Source organism: Ambystoma mexicanum, chromosome 1q (genome assembly GCF_040938575.1).
Source record: "Ambystoma mexicanum isolate Mex_15411 chromosome 1q, UKY_AmexF1_1, whole genome shotgun sequence".
Classification (NCBI taxonomy): Eukaryota; Metazoa; Chordata; class Amphibia; order Caudata; family Ambystomatidae; genus Ambystoma; species Ambystoma mexicanum.
In genome coordinates, this window is record NC_090922.1 from 1427678897 (window position 1) to 1427693370 (window position 14474).

The 14474-nt window shown below is 42.9% G+C and overlaps 1 protein-coding gene across 11 annotated transcripts in view; it reads right to left on the reverse strand.

Annotated features, from left to right (window-relative positions):
• LOC138548762 (microtubule-associated serine/threonine-protein kinase 2-like) overlaps positions 1-14474 on the reverse strand; it is a 2396492-nt gene that overhangs the window by 261501 nt on the left and 2120517 nt on the right. For all 11 annotated transcript variants that reach the window (XM_069642298.1, XM_069642297.1, XM_069642303.1 and 8 more), the window contains one exon: positions 12244-12382. In XM_069642298.1, the coding sequence (XP_069498399.1) occupies positions 12244-12382 (139 nt within the window). The remainder of the gene's footprint in view (positions 1-12243; positions 12383-14474) is intronic.

The window sequence follows — 14474 nt, forward strand, 5'->3', positions numbered from 1 at the left end:
TTCTGAAGGAGATGTCTGGGCTAGAGGCTCCTCTGGCGCCTTTAAAAGGTCATTAAACGAAGAGCAGCCAGACATTGTGGAGAGTTGAAAGCCCGGGCGTAATTGTACAGGAAAACGCAAGGCATAGCAAGGGGGGGAATGGGCATTCCAGCTGTTAGTCTAAACATGTTAGAAGAAGCGCTGTTAGCTTATAACACACTGTTTTGACTCACAATGTGCACAATGTGAGTAAGTTTCTTGGTTGGCGTTTCAATGCCTGAGGTTAAGGAGATACAACAATATGTTTGTCCTCACACCAGGCTTGGCAGGTGTCAGCTAATTAGCTGAGCCTCTGGATTATGCAGCAAAAACCGAGTGAGGATCAAGCAGCAGCGCGATTTCCTAAGTGACACCGCCTCAAATTAAGCAGCTCACAGAATCGGGCAGCAGGGCACAGGGAGATCAAGAATTTTGTGACGTTCAATAGTAAGTTGGGTAGTTGTGGGGACAATGACACCGCAGCGGTGAATATTTCACCTGAAAAAGCTCTTGGCTTGCGCCACTTAGAGTACTAAATTACTGGGGCGGGAAGCAGCCAGAGTTACTGACACTATGCCAGAAAGGAACAGTTGGCGAAAGACAAGTGAGGGGAATGGAGAGAGAAGTGAAAGGGACCAAGGCAGAGTGTTACAGCAACTCACAACACCGCAACACAGCGAACAGCAAACAGTACTTTTACGGTACTTGTGCGGTGCGCGGTCATATGGGGTAATAAAGGTGATGAGAGGCGCGTCAGAACCAGGTGGGGTGGTGCTTCACAAAAGAGAAGTGACCTGGACCCAAAAGATAAAGGGATGTGCCTAGAGAGCAAATTAACTAAAACAAAACACCTTCCCTCCCAAAAACAGAACACACGTTATGAATTAATATTGACAGTACACGGGTGCAGATTAAAGTGGGCACGCCAGTTGGGCACACCGTGTACAGTTGGGCACACGATGTCTGCGTGAGAGATGGAAGGTTTACAAGCGTGTGTGATTGAATGTGGGGGGAGAAGGGATAGACAAGTCACCTCAGTAATGAGGAAGTCAGGCAGTAATCCGTACTGCAGAGAAAGACGTCATCCACGAGTGCAAGCAGAATGATGGTGCAGCACGATCCTTGGGTCCTGGGATTCTTGACTCGGCGAAGCGCAGCCGGCGTGGCCAGCAAACAGTACTTTTACGGTACTTTTACCTCATCTCAGAATTTTGGGATTAACTGATTCCAACAAGTAATTCCCTAAGGTAAACATTACACCATTTTCCTTAATGACCATCAAATATTTTCGATATGAAGACAAAACTTTCCATATATAAATTGCATTTAAGCATACCAAACCCATTTCATGTCTGTCCACAGATTTTTTCCCAAAATCAACCTTCCAGTTTTACCCATTAATTCTCGGGTATGATACCTCTAGTTTCCGCCCCGTACGTTAATATGGGGGTGACTATCTGCTTAAAAAATATTATAGCAGGTAGTATCGAAAATTTCCCAAATTAGATAAATTAGATAGACCATCAAGTCCGGGAGCACGGGACGTTGATAACTGTGAGATGAAAAAAAGTACATCATTCACACCGAAATCAAGATCTCATTTTCGCCTCCGCTCATAAAAGTCCCCATTTCTACTGACCTTTTTATCAACATATAAAGATTTATAGAAAGCTGCTCACACTTCTTGGGGAATCGGTTTCATTTGACTCATCATGTGGATTTTGCAGTGTGTATGTTTTAAGAGTGACCAAATTTTGGCCGAATTCTTGGATTGCAAACTATCTAACATGCTCTCTGCATCCTGCTGATACACATGAGCATGTCTTGCGTTTATCCAATTTTTATATTTACATTTCAAGGAATTCAATTTGATCACTCAATCAGAATGGCTTGCCTCGAGGAGCTGCCTTTTCTCAAATCTATATTGAGTTTTACGAAGAGCGACCTCATAATCGTAAGTGTGCAGCAAATTTAAACCTCTGGTATTGGTCTTGTTCTTCTTAACTATAAACATTTGCGTTTCTTCTACATAGGAAGTCATCTTTTCAGTGCCGGGATACAATTTGTTGTTAGAGGACCGAATTAGATTTTTATTTAGGGTCTCCAAAGAAAGTGGGGTCCAGTAAAATCTGTTTTGAGCAGTGTTCATGATCATATTACATGCTAAGGAGGACTCATGTTTTTTCATCAACATCCCAGGACCACTGGGTAGTTTGAATGTCGCGATCACTTACATTTCGGGAAATTACTTGAAACTCGGTTATATATTCAAACAGTCTGCTATCAACAAAGGTGTAATCAATTAAAGCAGCTTCAGTGCCTCTATGCCATGTAGTTTTCGGTGGCATGTCTCCTTTTTTGGCTCCATTTAGTCTCTGAAACTGCCGCTCATCCTGTAAGTGAGTTCAATCGGCACACACCCAAGTCTCGGCCAGCATGTAGTGCACAAATGAAACCCTTATTTATTTTCATCTATAAGTTCAATATTCTCAACGATATACCACTCATATCACACCCTTCTCCTGAGACCCCCCCTGTCACACTGAACCAGGAATCAGTCTAGTTTGCAAAGGTAAATATTTATTTATGTATTACAATTTTAAATCACAATATATTTAAATAGTTAACAATCACCAATGGGTGACAGAACACTGAATAATATCTGTAATGCACGAGGAATCAAGTAATTAGCACAAAAGCAAATGCACCACACAAAAGAATACTTTTGGGTTGGTTTGGAATAGATAGCACTATGGTTAGGGGTTCCCCTGCAACTCCTCTCAACCCCCAATAGGCGATTAAATAGATGTGAGGAGAGAGCAGGTATTTAGGAATAGCACAAATCTAACAGAATAACACTCCCACCTTTCCCCTTCAAACACAAGAGAAAAACGGGAATTGACTTTTCAGCTGTTAGTTTGGATTTGAAATTGTCTTTGGAATTGACTGGGCAAAAGCACCAGATGTGGTCAAAAATACTTAAATTATTATAAATTCCTATCGGAGCTGCTTTGAACAGTTCCACACAATCACAAAAAATGATTTAGTCAAAAGAAAACATTTGAAATCTTAAAGTCAAAGTGGGAAGCAATTTAAAGCTAATTCACACTTGTAAAGCATTTCAGAATTTCAATTCACAGCACACTTTTTGTCGCGCAATTGTAGCTATAACGGGCTAATCGCACTGTTTTGTTAGGTACAAGTAGGAGTTGAAATTTTGCTTCTATCATAAAAACTGAGGGCGTTATAGAGGTTTTATTAAGAGTCGTTTTTGCAAAATAGGCGCGAGAATGGAAAACAGAAATGCACTTTGAAAATGACAGATGGTTTTGATTACACTAGATTAGGACTATGAAAAAGCGAATCCCACAGATGGATCTTACAGTCACGTGATCAGCATAACCCGCCTGTTGTGGATACTCTACTTCTTCCTGGGATTTACTTTTCTAAATCAAATCAATAAGAAGTTAGGATTTAATAATACAGATGAGAAAAGAGTCAGCGCAAAGATAGTTCTAGCAATCCTATGGTTCTGAATTAAAGAAGGGATGGGTTTGAAATTGGGATCATAGAACACAGATGGTTTTGTTTGTTTGTTTTATTCGTGTTTATATAGTGCACAACAGCCCGAGGACATCTTGGCACTTGTTACAGTACGTTACTTAGTTACATGGTCATTAGCAATATATACACAGGTTGCAATATAGTTACATAGTCATTAGCAGTATATATATACAGGTTACAATATAGTTATATTACATTTGTGTTATATTACAATATACATGGCAGAAGTGAAGGAGGCAGCCCTCCACTTGCTAGTTGAGGAGAGTGGCCTTGAGGTTGTTGCGGACGACAGAGGTGGAAGTTTCAGCTCTAAGGGTGGCAGGGAGTGAGTGCCAGAGTTTCGGTGCAATATAGGAGAAGCCTAGACCTCCCGCTGTGGCTCTCTTTATGCGTGGTATGTGTAGCTGGTTGGTGTACTGAGCTCTGTTGGGGCGAGTGGATGTGGTCCTTGATATTGCTTCAGATAGGTATGCTGGAGCGGTTTTGTTGATGCACCTGTGAGTGATGGTGAGGATTTTCAGAGTAATATGGCCTTTGACCTGGAGCCACCATGCTTCATGTCTGGCGTGAGATATATGGTCTCTTCTAGGGATGCTCATGGCGGCTCTGAGGGCATTGTTTTGTGTGGTTTGCAGTCTGTGAATGTTTTTGGCGGAGGTGCCAGCTAGAAGGGCGTTGCAATAATCGAGTTTGGCTCCTATAGTTGCTCTAGCTATGGCTAAGCGGTTGGGGGTGGATAAGTAGGATTTAATGGCATTAATGAGTTTGGTGCTGAACGCTGATGCAGCGGCTATTGTGCTGACTTGTTTGTTCATCGATAGATTTGCATCAATGTGAACACCTAGAGTCTTGACAGAGGATGATACGGAGATGGTTGAGTTGTCTATGTTGAAGTTGTTGTATTGGGGGCTTAGTTTTGATAATGTGTTTGTCTGGCCCAGGATGAGAATTTTAGTCTTCTCCCCATTAAGACAGAGGCCGTTGATTGCCATCCAAGCTTGGATAGTGGCATAGATGTTGTGAAAGGCCGTTGCGTCTTGGTGATAGAGTCCAGATAGGGGTAAAAGTTCTCGAGTGTCGTCTGCATAGTTTGTATATGCAACACCCATGGCGTCAAGTAGGTCGAAGAGGGGTTTTGTGAATAGGTTATAGAGGGTGGGGGCTGTACAAGATCCTTGGGGGACACCGCAGTTTATAGTGGTAGGATCTGCGTTAGCTGTGTCGGAGTAGACCTTCATGGCTTTTCCTTCAAGGAAGGTAGTGATCCAGGATGCTGCTTGATTAGAGAAATGGGCTGCATGGGTGAGGTGGGTGGTGAATGTTTGGTGATCTACCAGGTCAAAAGCAGCTAATAGAACGAGGAGGAGGGGCAAGGCAGGTCTGCCTCTGTCCATGATCTGTGAGATTTGATTTTTTAGGTCTAATAAGGCGGATTCTTTTCCATGCCCGACACGGATGCCAGATTGTCTTTTGCCTAGTATGGAGTTAGCTTCTATGTATGATTGGATCTGGACGTGAGCTGCTTTATCCAGGATTTTTAGGTGGAACGGGACTGTCGTCATCGGTCTGTAGTTGTTGGGTTGCGCTGGGTCAAGTGTGGCCTTTTTTTTAGAAGTGGCCGCACCCAGGCTTCCTTGAGATTGTTTGGGACAATTCCTGTTTGAAAGATGCGTTAATGAAGGCAGTAATCATGGGTGCTAGGTCATTGGCGCATTCCTTGATGATTTTGGGAGGGCAAATGTCTGCTTTGCAGAAGGATGGTTTGAGGTTTTTGATGAGATTAAGGACCTCCGGTTCAGTGACGTTTCTGAAGGAGAATTGAGCGTGATTGAGATTACTACGCTTGTCTTGTGTAGGGCAGTTGGTTTTTTGGTTTGGGAGGGCTTTGCAGTGGTTTTGGATTTTGTTCTGGAGGAGTTTTATTTTGTTGAGCATGGTGGACTGAATGCTGGCACACCAGGCTTTGTCTTTAGTTATTTCGTCAGCGGTAGCCGGAGGAGTGACTAATTCATTAAAGATTGTGAATAGTACTTTAGCGTAGGAGTTGACCTTTGAGATCCTATTATTTAAGGAGTTGGATTTTGCTGCTAAAATGGCTCTATTATATTGGAGGGCTATTTGTTTGAAGAGACATATATTATGGGTCACTGTTCTTCCTATTAATACTCACAGAATAATTTATTAAATTGGACCGTCAGTTCTGGTCATGGATTGGATCTGTCAAGGAACGACAGCACATCAGGCACGGGACTGGGTCAGTTAGGCCGGTCACCGGATTTTGCACAGGATCTGTCCTCCTTGTTTGTGGGTATTTCAATCAGCTGGATAGAGAGTTCCTCAGGCAAGCCTTGTGGTAGCAAGCCAGAGAGTTTCAGCATACGAGTTCAAAAGGCCTTCCCACACCACAGCGCTTCACTGGGTTGTGAGGATAAGTTTGAGAATTAAGGCCTTGCAGAAAGTCAATAGTTTTCTACTGCTTGCAAGAGTCTTGGCATCTGGATCTGGAAGGAAAGCTGGAATGTAGAATGCTGGATCAGAGTGCTTCGCCGGAATCAGGAAAGTGAGTGAATCAGTGAGTCCCTATGTGTTGTCAGCTGTCTCCGTTTATCCTTTCAAATGACATCACAAAATGGGTGTTTTGGTCGGCTTAACTAAGCTTGCCCCTGCGAGCTGGGATTGGATCAAAACCAAATCTCTGCCTTGCATTCGAGTGATTGGATCAAGGCCGGACGATGTCACATTTTATGGTTTGCTTTACAGTCCTTAGAAACCTCCATTTAGCCACTGGTCTCAAAATCAGACTTGATCCTAAATACATATTTCTACATTGGTCACCTCTACACAAATCACACACAAAGGTTCCATATTTTATGTAGTAGCTGTTCCTCAAAATCCCGCAGCTGTGGGATCTTGTTTCACCTTTCTACAGACTTTTGTCCTTTTTGCCATGAACACATTTTCCAAGTTTTCTGTAACTTTCTACAAATGCGTGTGTTTACCATGGGGATGTGTGTGTGTACATTTTCCCAATGTTAGCATTAACACGGTTACCACATATATTGCCATTCCTGTACAGAACATGTTACACAGTTCTACCACCTCTTAAAACGTGCAGCCAAAAATTAGACTAGCAGATGTGTTCTTTTTATATTTTTTATCACTTTGAATAACAAGTTATGAGTCTCTCAAAATTGTTCATTGTTCATGCTTAACAGCAATTGGTCTGTCCCTTTGTCTCTCCCTGCAGTCCAGGAGCAGGCCCCTCCCCCAGGGAGTTCTTTGCAGGAGCAGTTTACGACCCCTTTCACCTCAATTTCAAGGGTTGAAGGATATGCTATTGTTCATTCTCTTTCTGGAGACAAGAGCCTGTCCTAACCCACTATTATCATCTACCAGTGGTTTCTGCTGAGAGGATTTTTCCTCCCCTGGGGAGAAACCTGCTTTTCCACTTCCACAATGTTGCAACTCAGCCATGCTAATTTATTCTTAATTAAAAATCCAGCAGAAACCATCAAACATAAATACATTACTTTCCTAGCTTTAAATCTGTGGGATCAAAAACACAACTGAGATCTGTATTCCTTTTAGCAACACTCCTTTTATGTTTGCTAATCCGGCAGACTTTTAGTTTAGATACTTTGAAGTTTCATCAGGAGCTCATCTGACAGCTGTCATTCACAGGTAGCCCAGGGTACTGCACACAGGTTTTGACAGGGGCTGTCAGTTTACAGATAATCCAGTTTGTCTGATGAATGTTTTGCACTTTACACTTTAGAACTTTGTATATTCACCATGCTTCATTAGATGACATGAATTTTAGCGCCCGGCAAGATTTTGATAGTTGAGAAGTGTTGTGTAAAGGCATTTTGGAGTTTTTAGAAACAAAGCAAATGTCATTTATAGGCACTTTTTGGAGTTTCATTTGCAAAGTGCTGCTTCCCTCTCTACACTCTGTGTGTTGCTTATGGACCCCACTGGCACATTTTCTGCAGGGTGTGCTCTATTACACCACACATGCACCATGGGTGGCAGGTTGTGCATCCATCTTTTTTTGCTTTTAAACACATGGTTTTGGAGGTTTTTGGCACACACCAGGGTTTTGCCGCCATTGTTGCGGTTTCTTGCACCATTTGTATCAGAGTGATGCCGCATAGCAGAGCGGAGTGGGTCAATACGGCCCACAATCCATAAATGAAATCAATCTACTGGCAGCCGGAGATAGAGATTTCCCAGCTTGAGCTACACAGATTATGTTTAAATCCCCTGTTATTATTACATGATCATAACTCTGGTCCAGTATTGTTAGTTTTAACAGTTCATCCATGGCATCGAAGAATTCATTATCATTGATTGCAGCATGGTTCCAGTAAACATTTATTAAACCAATATTTGTGACATTGGATTTCATTTTCACCATCTGAAGAAAACTATTTGGGGAGGACCAAGGCTCTATCTGCATATTAGGCGATATTTTTATAGTTACCATAAGGCCGGCCATAGGTCTACCCTTAACCGGCACAATTGCTGGAACCAACAACACAACAACACATTATGTTTGTCCCAGACAGGAGCAGTAGATAACCATATTTCCTGAAACACCAGTATGTCATACTTCTCTAACAAGCTGTCTTTTGACTTTGTGAGAGGTTTATAGCCTCTTGTATTCCAAGAGGCTAGCAAAAGGGTACTCGAATTATGGTCTAGTTAGTTTTTATTCACTCTAATTTCTCTACCATCAATCATTAATCCAGCCTCTCTTATTAATTCCGCTTGTTGATTTAGGCACTGGTTCTTGGGATAAGCATTAGATCTGGAGAGATATTGATTTTGGAACATGTTGATTATCAAATGACAACGGGTTCAACAACAGAAAACCCAGCTGATACAGGTCAGCTCTATCCTGCCACAGGGCATTCGAAACAAAACTTGACTTCATCCAGAGTTTCACTATAGATAGGTCACTTTTGTGGACAAACTCTATCTGATCTATGTCCTCCGAACATATCCCCTCCAGAGCTGGAACATCTGTATGTATGTTCATGACCGATTGTCTATTCAGATCAAAACTGTGAAAGGGGTGGGGGCGACACTGCAGCGTCAAGAAGTTAGAGACCACATCTCTCTGTGGGGTACGATATACAGCTTTAGTCACATGATTCACTTTAGGCTGGGTTTCAAATTGGGATTGCTTAGAGTTGTTTGCCATGAGTGTTTGGCCATTGCTGTTTCTGGCATTTAGTACTTGAGACTCTTGTGTATTCGCCTGAGAAATAATTCTCTTTAATGATTGCTCTATTTCTGTTCTCCATTCAATCATTGTTAATTCCTTTTCCTGGCTCAACTCTACTGTGTCGCACCGCACTCCCCCCTCACAGCTCCGCTCTGTTTGCTGACCGGGCAAAGTTATGGCAGAGAGATTTGGTTCGCCTGTGGCATCCAACCTGTCGGGACCACTTTGTATACTTTCAGGTACAGCAGCCTTTTGCTGGTTTGATATTAGGACTAGATTATCCAGTGGCTCATATGCCATTGGCATACTCTGGGTCTGACGTCCCTGCTTTTAGTAGTAACACATTGCAATATTTGTTGTCAATGGCAGTAGGGGCCAAAGCAGTGGCAGAGTTTGGCATTGTTAGAGAATGGATGAACTGACGGGTGCCTGTGATCTTAGAGTTTGCCACAGTCAGGGCATTTGTTGTCTTCTTTGCTTCAATTTTGGGAGTAAAGCTTACTTTTTAATTTTTTGTGTCAAAGATGTTATAAGTGAGCGCATTACTACCCCCACGTACCTCAGGTAAGCTTTGAACAAAATCACTCATTTGAATAGAACTCTGGCAATTTACAGTGGGATTTTCCAGATTCTTAGATTTAGCTTTCTTTTATTTGGTACACAACTGGCCTGCTTTACATTCACCATTTTTTTCTTTGCACCCAATTGCAGTAAAGCCTGTTGATTTTGCGTACAATCTATTAGTAGTACGTCACCCTGATTTAGTTTCAGCTCATCAGTCTTTGTGCTTAGTTCTATCATAGAACTATTCACTCTATTATTTTGTTTTTCACATCATGCACAGTGCAAGTGATTGGACTTATTCCACTGCAACAGTTGAACAAGCAGCATATGCTGATCATTTATTTTTGTGTCTATGGAGTCATATAGGAGGGTGAGTGAGAACAGTGCAGCGTTCATGGTCTGTAAAGACGTTTCAAAGCCTATCACAAAATTCCCCTGTACGGCTTGTAATTTTTCTGCAGGAGCAGAGTGATTTCGACGAGGAGTCGGGTGTGTAAAAGAGCAAGATACTACAGACGACACATTTGCTGTAGGAGAAAACATTATAGGCGATTGATATAATTCTCGCCTGTTCAAACTTACATCCAGCTCTTGGATGTTATTGTTGCATTTTTTCGGCGAGCTGGTCATGCTACTGTCATTGGCACTTTCCATTGAATCTATGACCATGTACACATTTTCTTGAGAAATAACAGGCACAATCATTTTGGTGACCTTTTTAGTATGATCACAGTTAATTTTTGTGGCTAGAGAGGTTGACACATCAGCCTCTAGATTTCTCCCTTCCACCATGCCGTCTAGTTGGTGGTCAACTGTATATAGTAAGGGCTGCGCAGCAATTAAAAGAGTCGGGCGGGGTACCAAGAGGGGGGGGCATCACCCCCATCAACATCAAAGCTGGGAGGATCCTGCTTAGTTGAACCACCAATAGGACAATGTGGCCGAAGTTTATCAAAACCCTCTCCAGCTTTTACCCCTGGCGCACAAAATGTTCTTATATCCGCCATTACTGAGCATAAAAGTACGTTTGTGGCGGATTTACTTGTCCTTGCTAGATTTATCGTTGGCGAGGACGACTTTGGAGTACAAATGGCCTCCCGGGAGCAAACTTATAGCGTCTTGTGCAGGCATACCTATTCGCAATGTCATCACCATATCCCTAACGCCAGCTGTTTCAGCAGACTAATAGAAAATCGCTGGTACCACTCGTTCCTTGAACCGGCAGATTTACAAAAGCCTGCTCGATACCACCCCGTCAATCAGTAACGTTGCGAGCTCACACACCCCGAGTAGGTTAGGTTATCACAAGAAAACATGTTAAGCCGCGACCCTATAACAGCCGGCCTAGCTAAGTAAACAGTTACTGGTGTGGTTACAATAACCGCGTTCACACTAAAACGCGGATGCTTTTGTCTCACGATTGACATTTCATAATTAAACGATGATAAACTAGACGCAGAACATTCAGATTTCAACCACAGACACTATTGTTAAAGAGGATGCTTTTGCAGGCAAAGGAAAACTAAACATACAACATTCAGAAACACCAGCACTATTGTTTAAAGCTTTAAAATTGTTTAACCCACCGCCCACAGGCCCGCAGCCAGCACTTCGCAAAGGCACTTCTCCAAATGCGCGCGCGCGTGTGTCAAATGCACACGGCCTGTGCCTTTTAGGGAATTCTGGGATAGTGGGCGTGGCTTGAGGTTTAAAGCTCACTAGAAAGGATAAAATAAAGGGATATATGTTATTTTCTATGAATAAAGCACAGTGCTTGTCTAAAGTCCTTGGACCAGCTTCTTTATAGTTCACTCCATACCGCTTCAATAGAGGAAAGTAGGAAATGTCAATTTTGCTGTCAGGAACAGTTTAGGGCCTCCACAGCCGACAGCACTTCGCAAAAGCACTTCTCCAAATGCGCGCCTAATTCAAATTGAAATTACTATGCGCTCTTATTCTTTACTTAAATTGTCTTTTCAAATCAAAGTACTGTATCACTACGATTCTCTGCTATTTGAATCTCTGCATTCTAAGGACACACAGTAAAACACAAGAGGTGATGGCTGGAAGGTTTATAATTAATCCTATCCTCCGACATTGCTCTGGGCAACACTCCAGACCATTTCTCTTCGCCTGCCAAGCCATTACACAAGGGGGAAAGACAATATGCAAATCAGGCTTGTTCCCACCCCAACAGGGGCAATCCAGCCCGAACTGCTAGGTCACATGGTTGCCCAGAGCAATGTCAGAGGTTAAGATTAATTCTGAAGTTTCCATCCATCACCTCTTTTGTTTTGATGCAGTTTCCACGAGTGGGACAGGTATGCCCAGATGTGGGATCTGTGCCTGCTGGGCCTATAGACCTAAGCTTCTCCTCACTGATGAGGCCCAACAAGGCCTAAACATGTCTGGGGATACTTGTTGTCTTGTGCAGAAGGGGTGTGATCAAGCAGTTCAGGCTAGCCTGCCCCTTTTTGGGGGGATATAAACCCAGATTTGCATATGGTTTTTCCTCTTTTGTAATGGCTCGGCAGGTGAAGAATGATGGTCTGGAGTGTTGCCCAGAGCAATGCCAGAGGAGAAGACTGATTCTAAACCTTCCAACCATCACTACTTTTGTTTTTCTATGGACACATGACATTGTCTCTCTACCATGCAGTTATAGATCTTCAGTATTTCATTAAATAAACAAAAGCAACATTTCAGTCCCAACTTAAAAACAAAACTGACATTCCCTTGGGAAAAATAGAATTAGCAGCTTTATTCTGTAAAATGGCAGCAGTCACTTGTATAAAAACTAAGTTGACATGATGTTACCCCAACAAATCAATGAAATACTTGCTAAAAGCATGTGGTCTAAAACATACTTGTCTGGTTTCAGGTCCCGGTGGACAATGCCATAGTTGTGCAGATATTCCAGTGCCAGCACAGTCTCTGCAAAATACATTCTTGCCATATCAACAGGAAGGGCTCCGATATTCTTTAAGAGTGTGGCACAATCTCCTCCTAAAAGCCGACATATTAAGATCAGAAACAGATCATCAGGTATTTATATAGTGCTTCATGGTTTATTCACGGTGCTTCTAAGAACTGTAGTAATGGTATTACTAAAATTAATTGTACTCAATGTATCGGTCCTTGGACTAGCCAGTTTTAGCCACCTGCAGGCTTGTCATGTCAGAGACCTGTACTTAACATGTGCACTAATCTCCCTGACTACATCGCTATACAAAGTCACAACGTATCCCATTTACCCTTAAAAGCCCTTACATAGCTATCAAAACTTGGGCTAGGGAGAGATATTTGGATAATTTGAGCAACAATCATATCAGTGATACAGGACTTGAGGAGCATCATTCACCACTTCCAAATCTTTTGTGAAAACTAATCTCAGCATATTGCAGTACAACGGGCATGAGCAGGTTTCAACTACCAATTCTTTATACAAAAGGAAAAACCTCCACTTACACCGTAGAACGTTCTTTAACATCTGACTACTTTTGGTCCAATTCCCCTTATGAAGGCAAGCAACCAGTCCAGCCCCATCAAACAGATTATTCTGTATCAGGACACACAGTCCTTGACCCGGCCTATTTAAATTGTGGATCCCCCCTCCATCTCCGAACATTCTTATCAATCCCTTACAGGAGTATGTTAGGAAAGATTATCTTTACAGCACCGTTACCTCCATTTTTATGGACCCCCTTCTGCCTGTCAGTACTGGGAAATATTGTTTCCCTTAGTCTGGTTACATTGTTGGCGTGAGTGGTACATTTTTATCATTGTACAAAGCGTCTTGTAATGCTGTACAATGGGTTATACTTTTTTTGTTTTGCCCTAGACTAACACAGGATTTTTGGTTACTTAAGATTGTGCCTAAGGGGCAAGATGGTGGCAGCAGTTACTTTTTGCTATTTGTTGGTGTATTTTGATGTAGCCTCACTGCGTTTACCGGGTTTGGCTACCTACTGTGGCTAGTATCCAAACATGGCAGTGCCATAAGGTTTTTTGTTTGTCCCTTGGCCGTGTTGTCACTATTTATTCATTTATTGTTCGCTTGTTAGGCGCTTATATAGAAAGTAAATACTGTTTCAAAGCGCCCACAGGGCAAAAGGGAAAAGGACAAGGGGATGAAAAACAATTAAAATACATAAGAAAAAGAAAATACAAAAACATACATATAATAAATATAGTGGGGGGACGAACATACTATGCCTTGTGAGTGTGCAGAAAATGCAAGTGCAGAAGGGAGGGGGAATGGGATAAGTGCTGGGGTGCTCATAGGAGAGCAACAGGTGAAGTGCAATGTAAGGTAAGTGCGAGCCTCCAGGGTGGGGGGTGAGCTAAGGCAAGTGCAGAGGATAGACAGAAGCTGAGGGTGATTCGGTGTGGGAGGTCAGGGCCATGAGGATGCACAAGGGCCCTGACCACCAAACAAGCAACTGCGAGATTAGTAGGAGGGAGTGAAGGGCGGGGTGAGGAGGTATAGCGGAAAGTGTTGAGGAGGCTGCGGAATTTGAGAAAGTACTGCTCAAGATGAAGTGCGAGGGGGAGGCTGTTCCAAAGAAGGGAGCCAGCTGAGGAAAGCAATCAACCTGCCCTCGGTTTAGCGAAACGCTTTACACACATATAGTTGGTGCCATAGGAGCATAGAGCTCTAGAGGGGGAATAGTTAGTAAGAGAGCATTGCAGATAGAGTGGCCCCCGGCCCCAGACAGCCTGGTGGATGGTACAGAGGGATTTTAATTTAATCCGTGAAGCAACCCGGAGCCAGTGAAGACTTTTTAGGGCAGGAAAGATGCAGTCCCTGGGCTTGAGGACAAGGATCAATCTTGCGTCCCTATTCTGGATCAGCTGGAAGGGGCCGCACAGTGAAAGAAGGTAGAATCAGGAGGAGTTCTATTGCAATAGTCAAGCCTAGAGAAAACCAGGGGGCTCAGGAAACATTGAGCTTCTGGGGGAAGGTGAGAAAAGGTAGGATTACTTTGAGAAGGAAGAGCTGAAAATGGGACTTCTTGGTAAGGTCCTGCGTGTGAGGGAGGAAGGAAAAAGAGTCGAAGATGACTCTGAGGTTTCTGGATTCAGAAGTGGGGGCTGG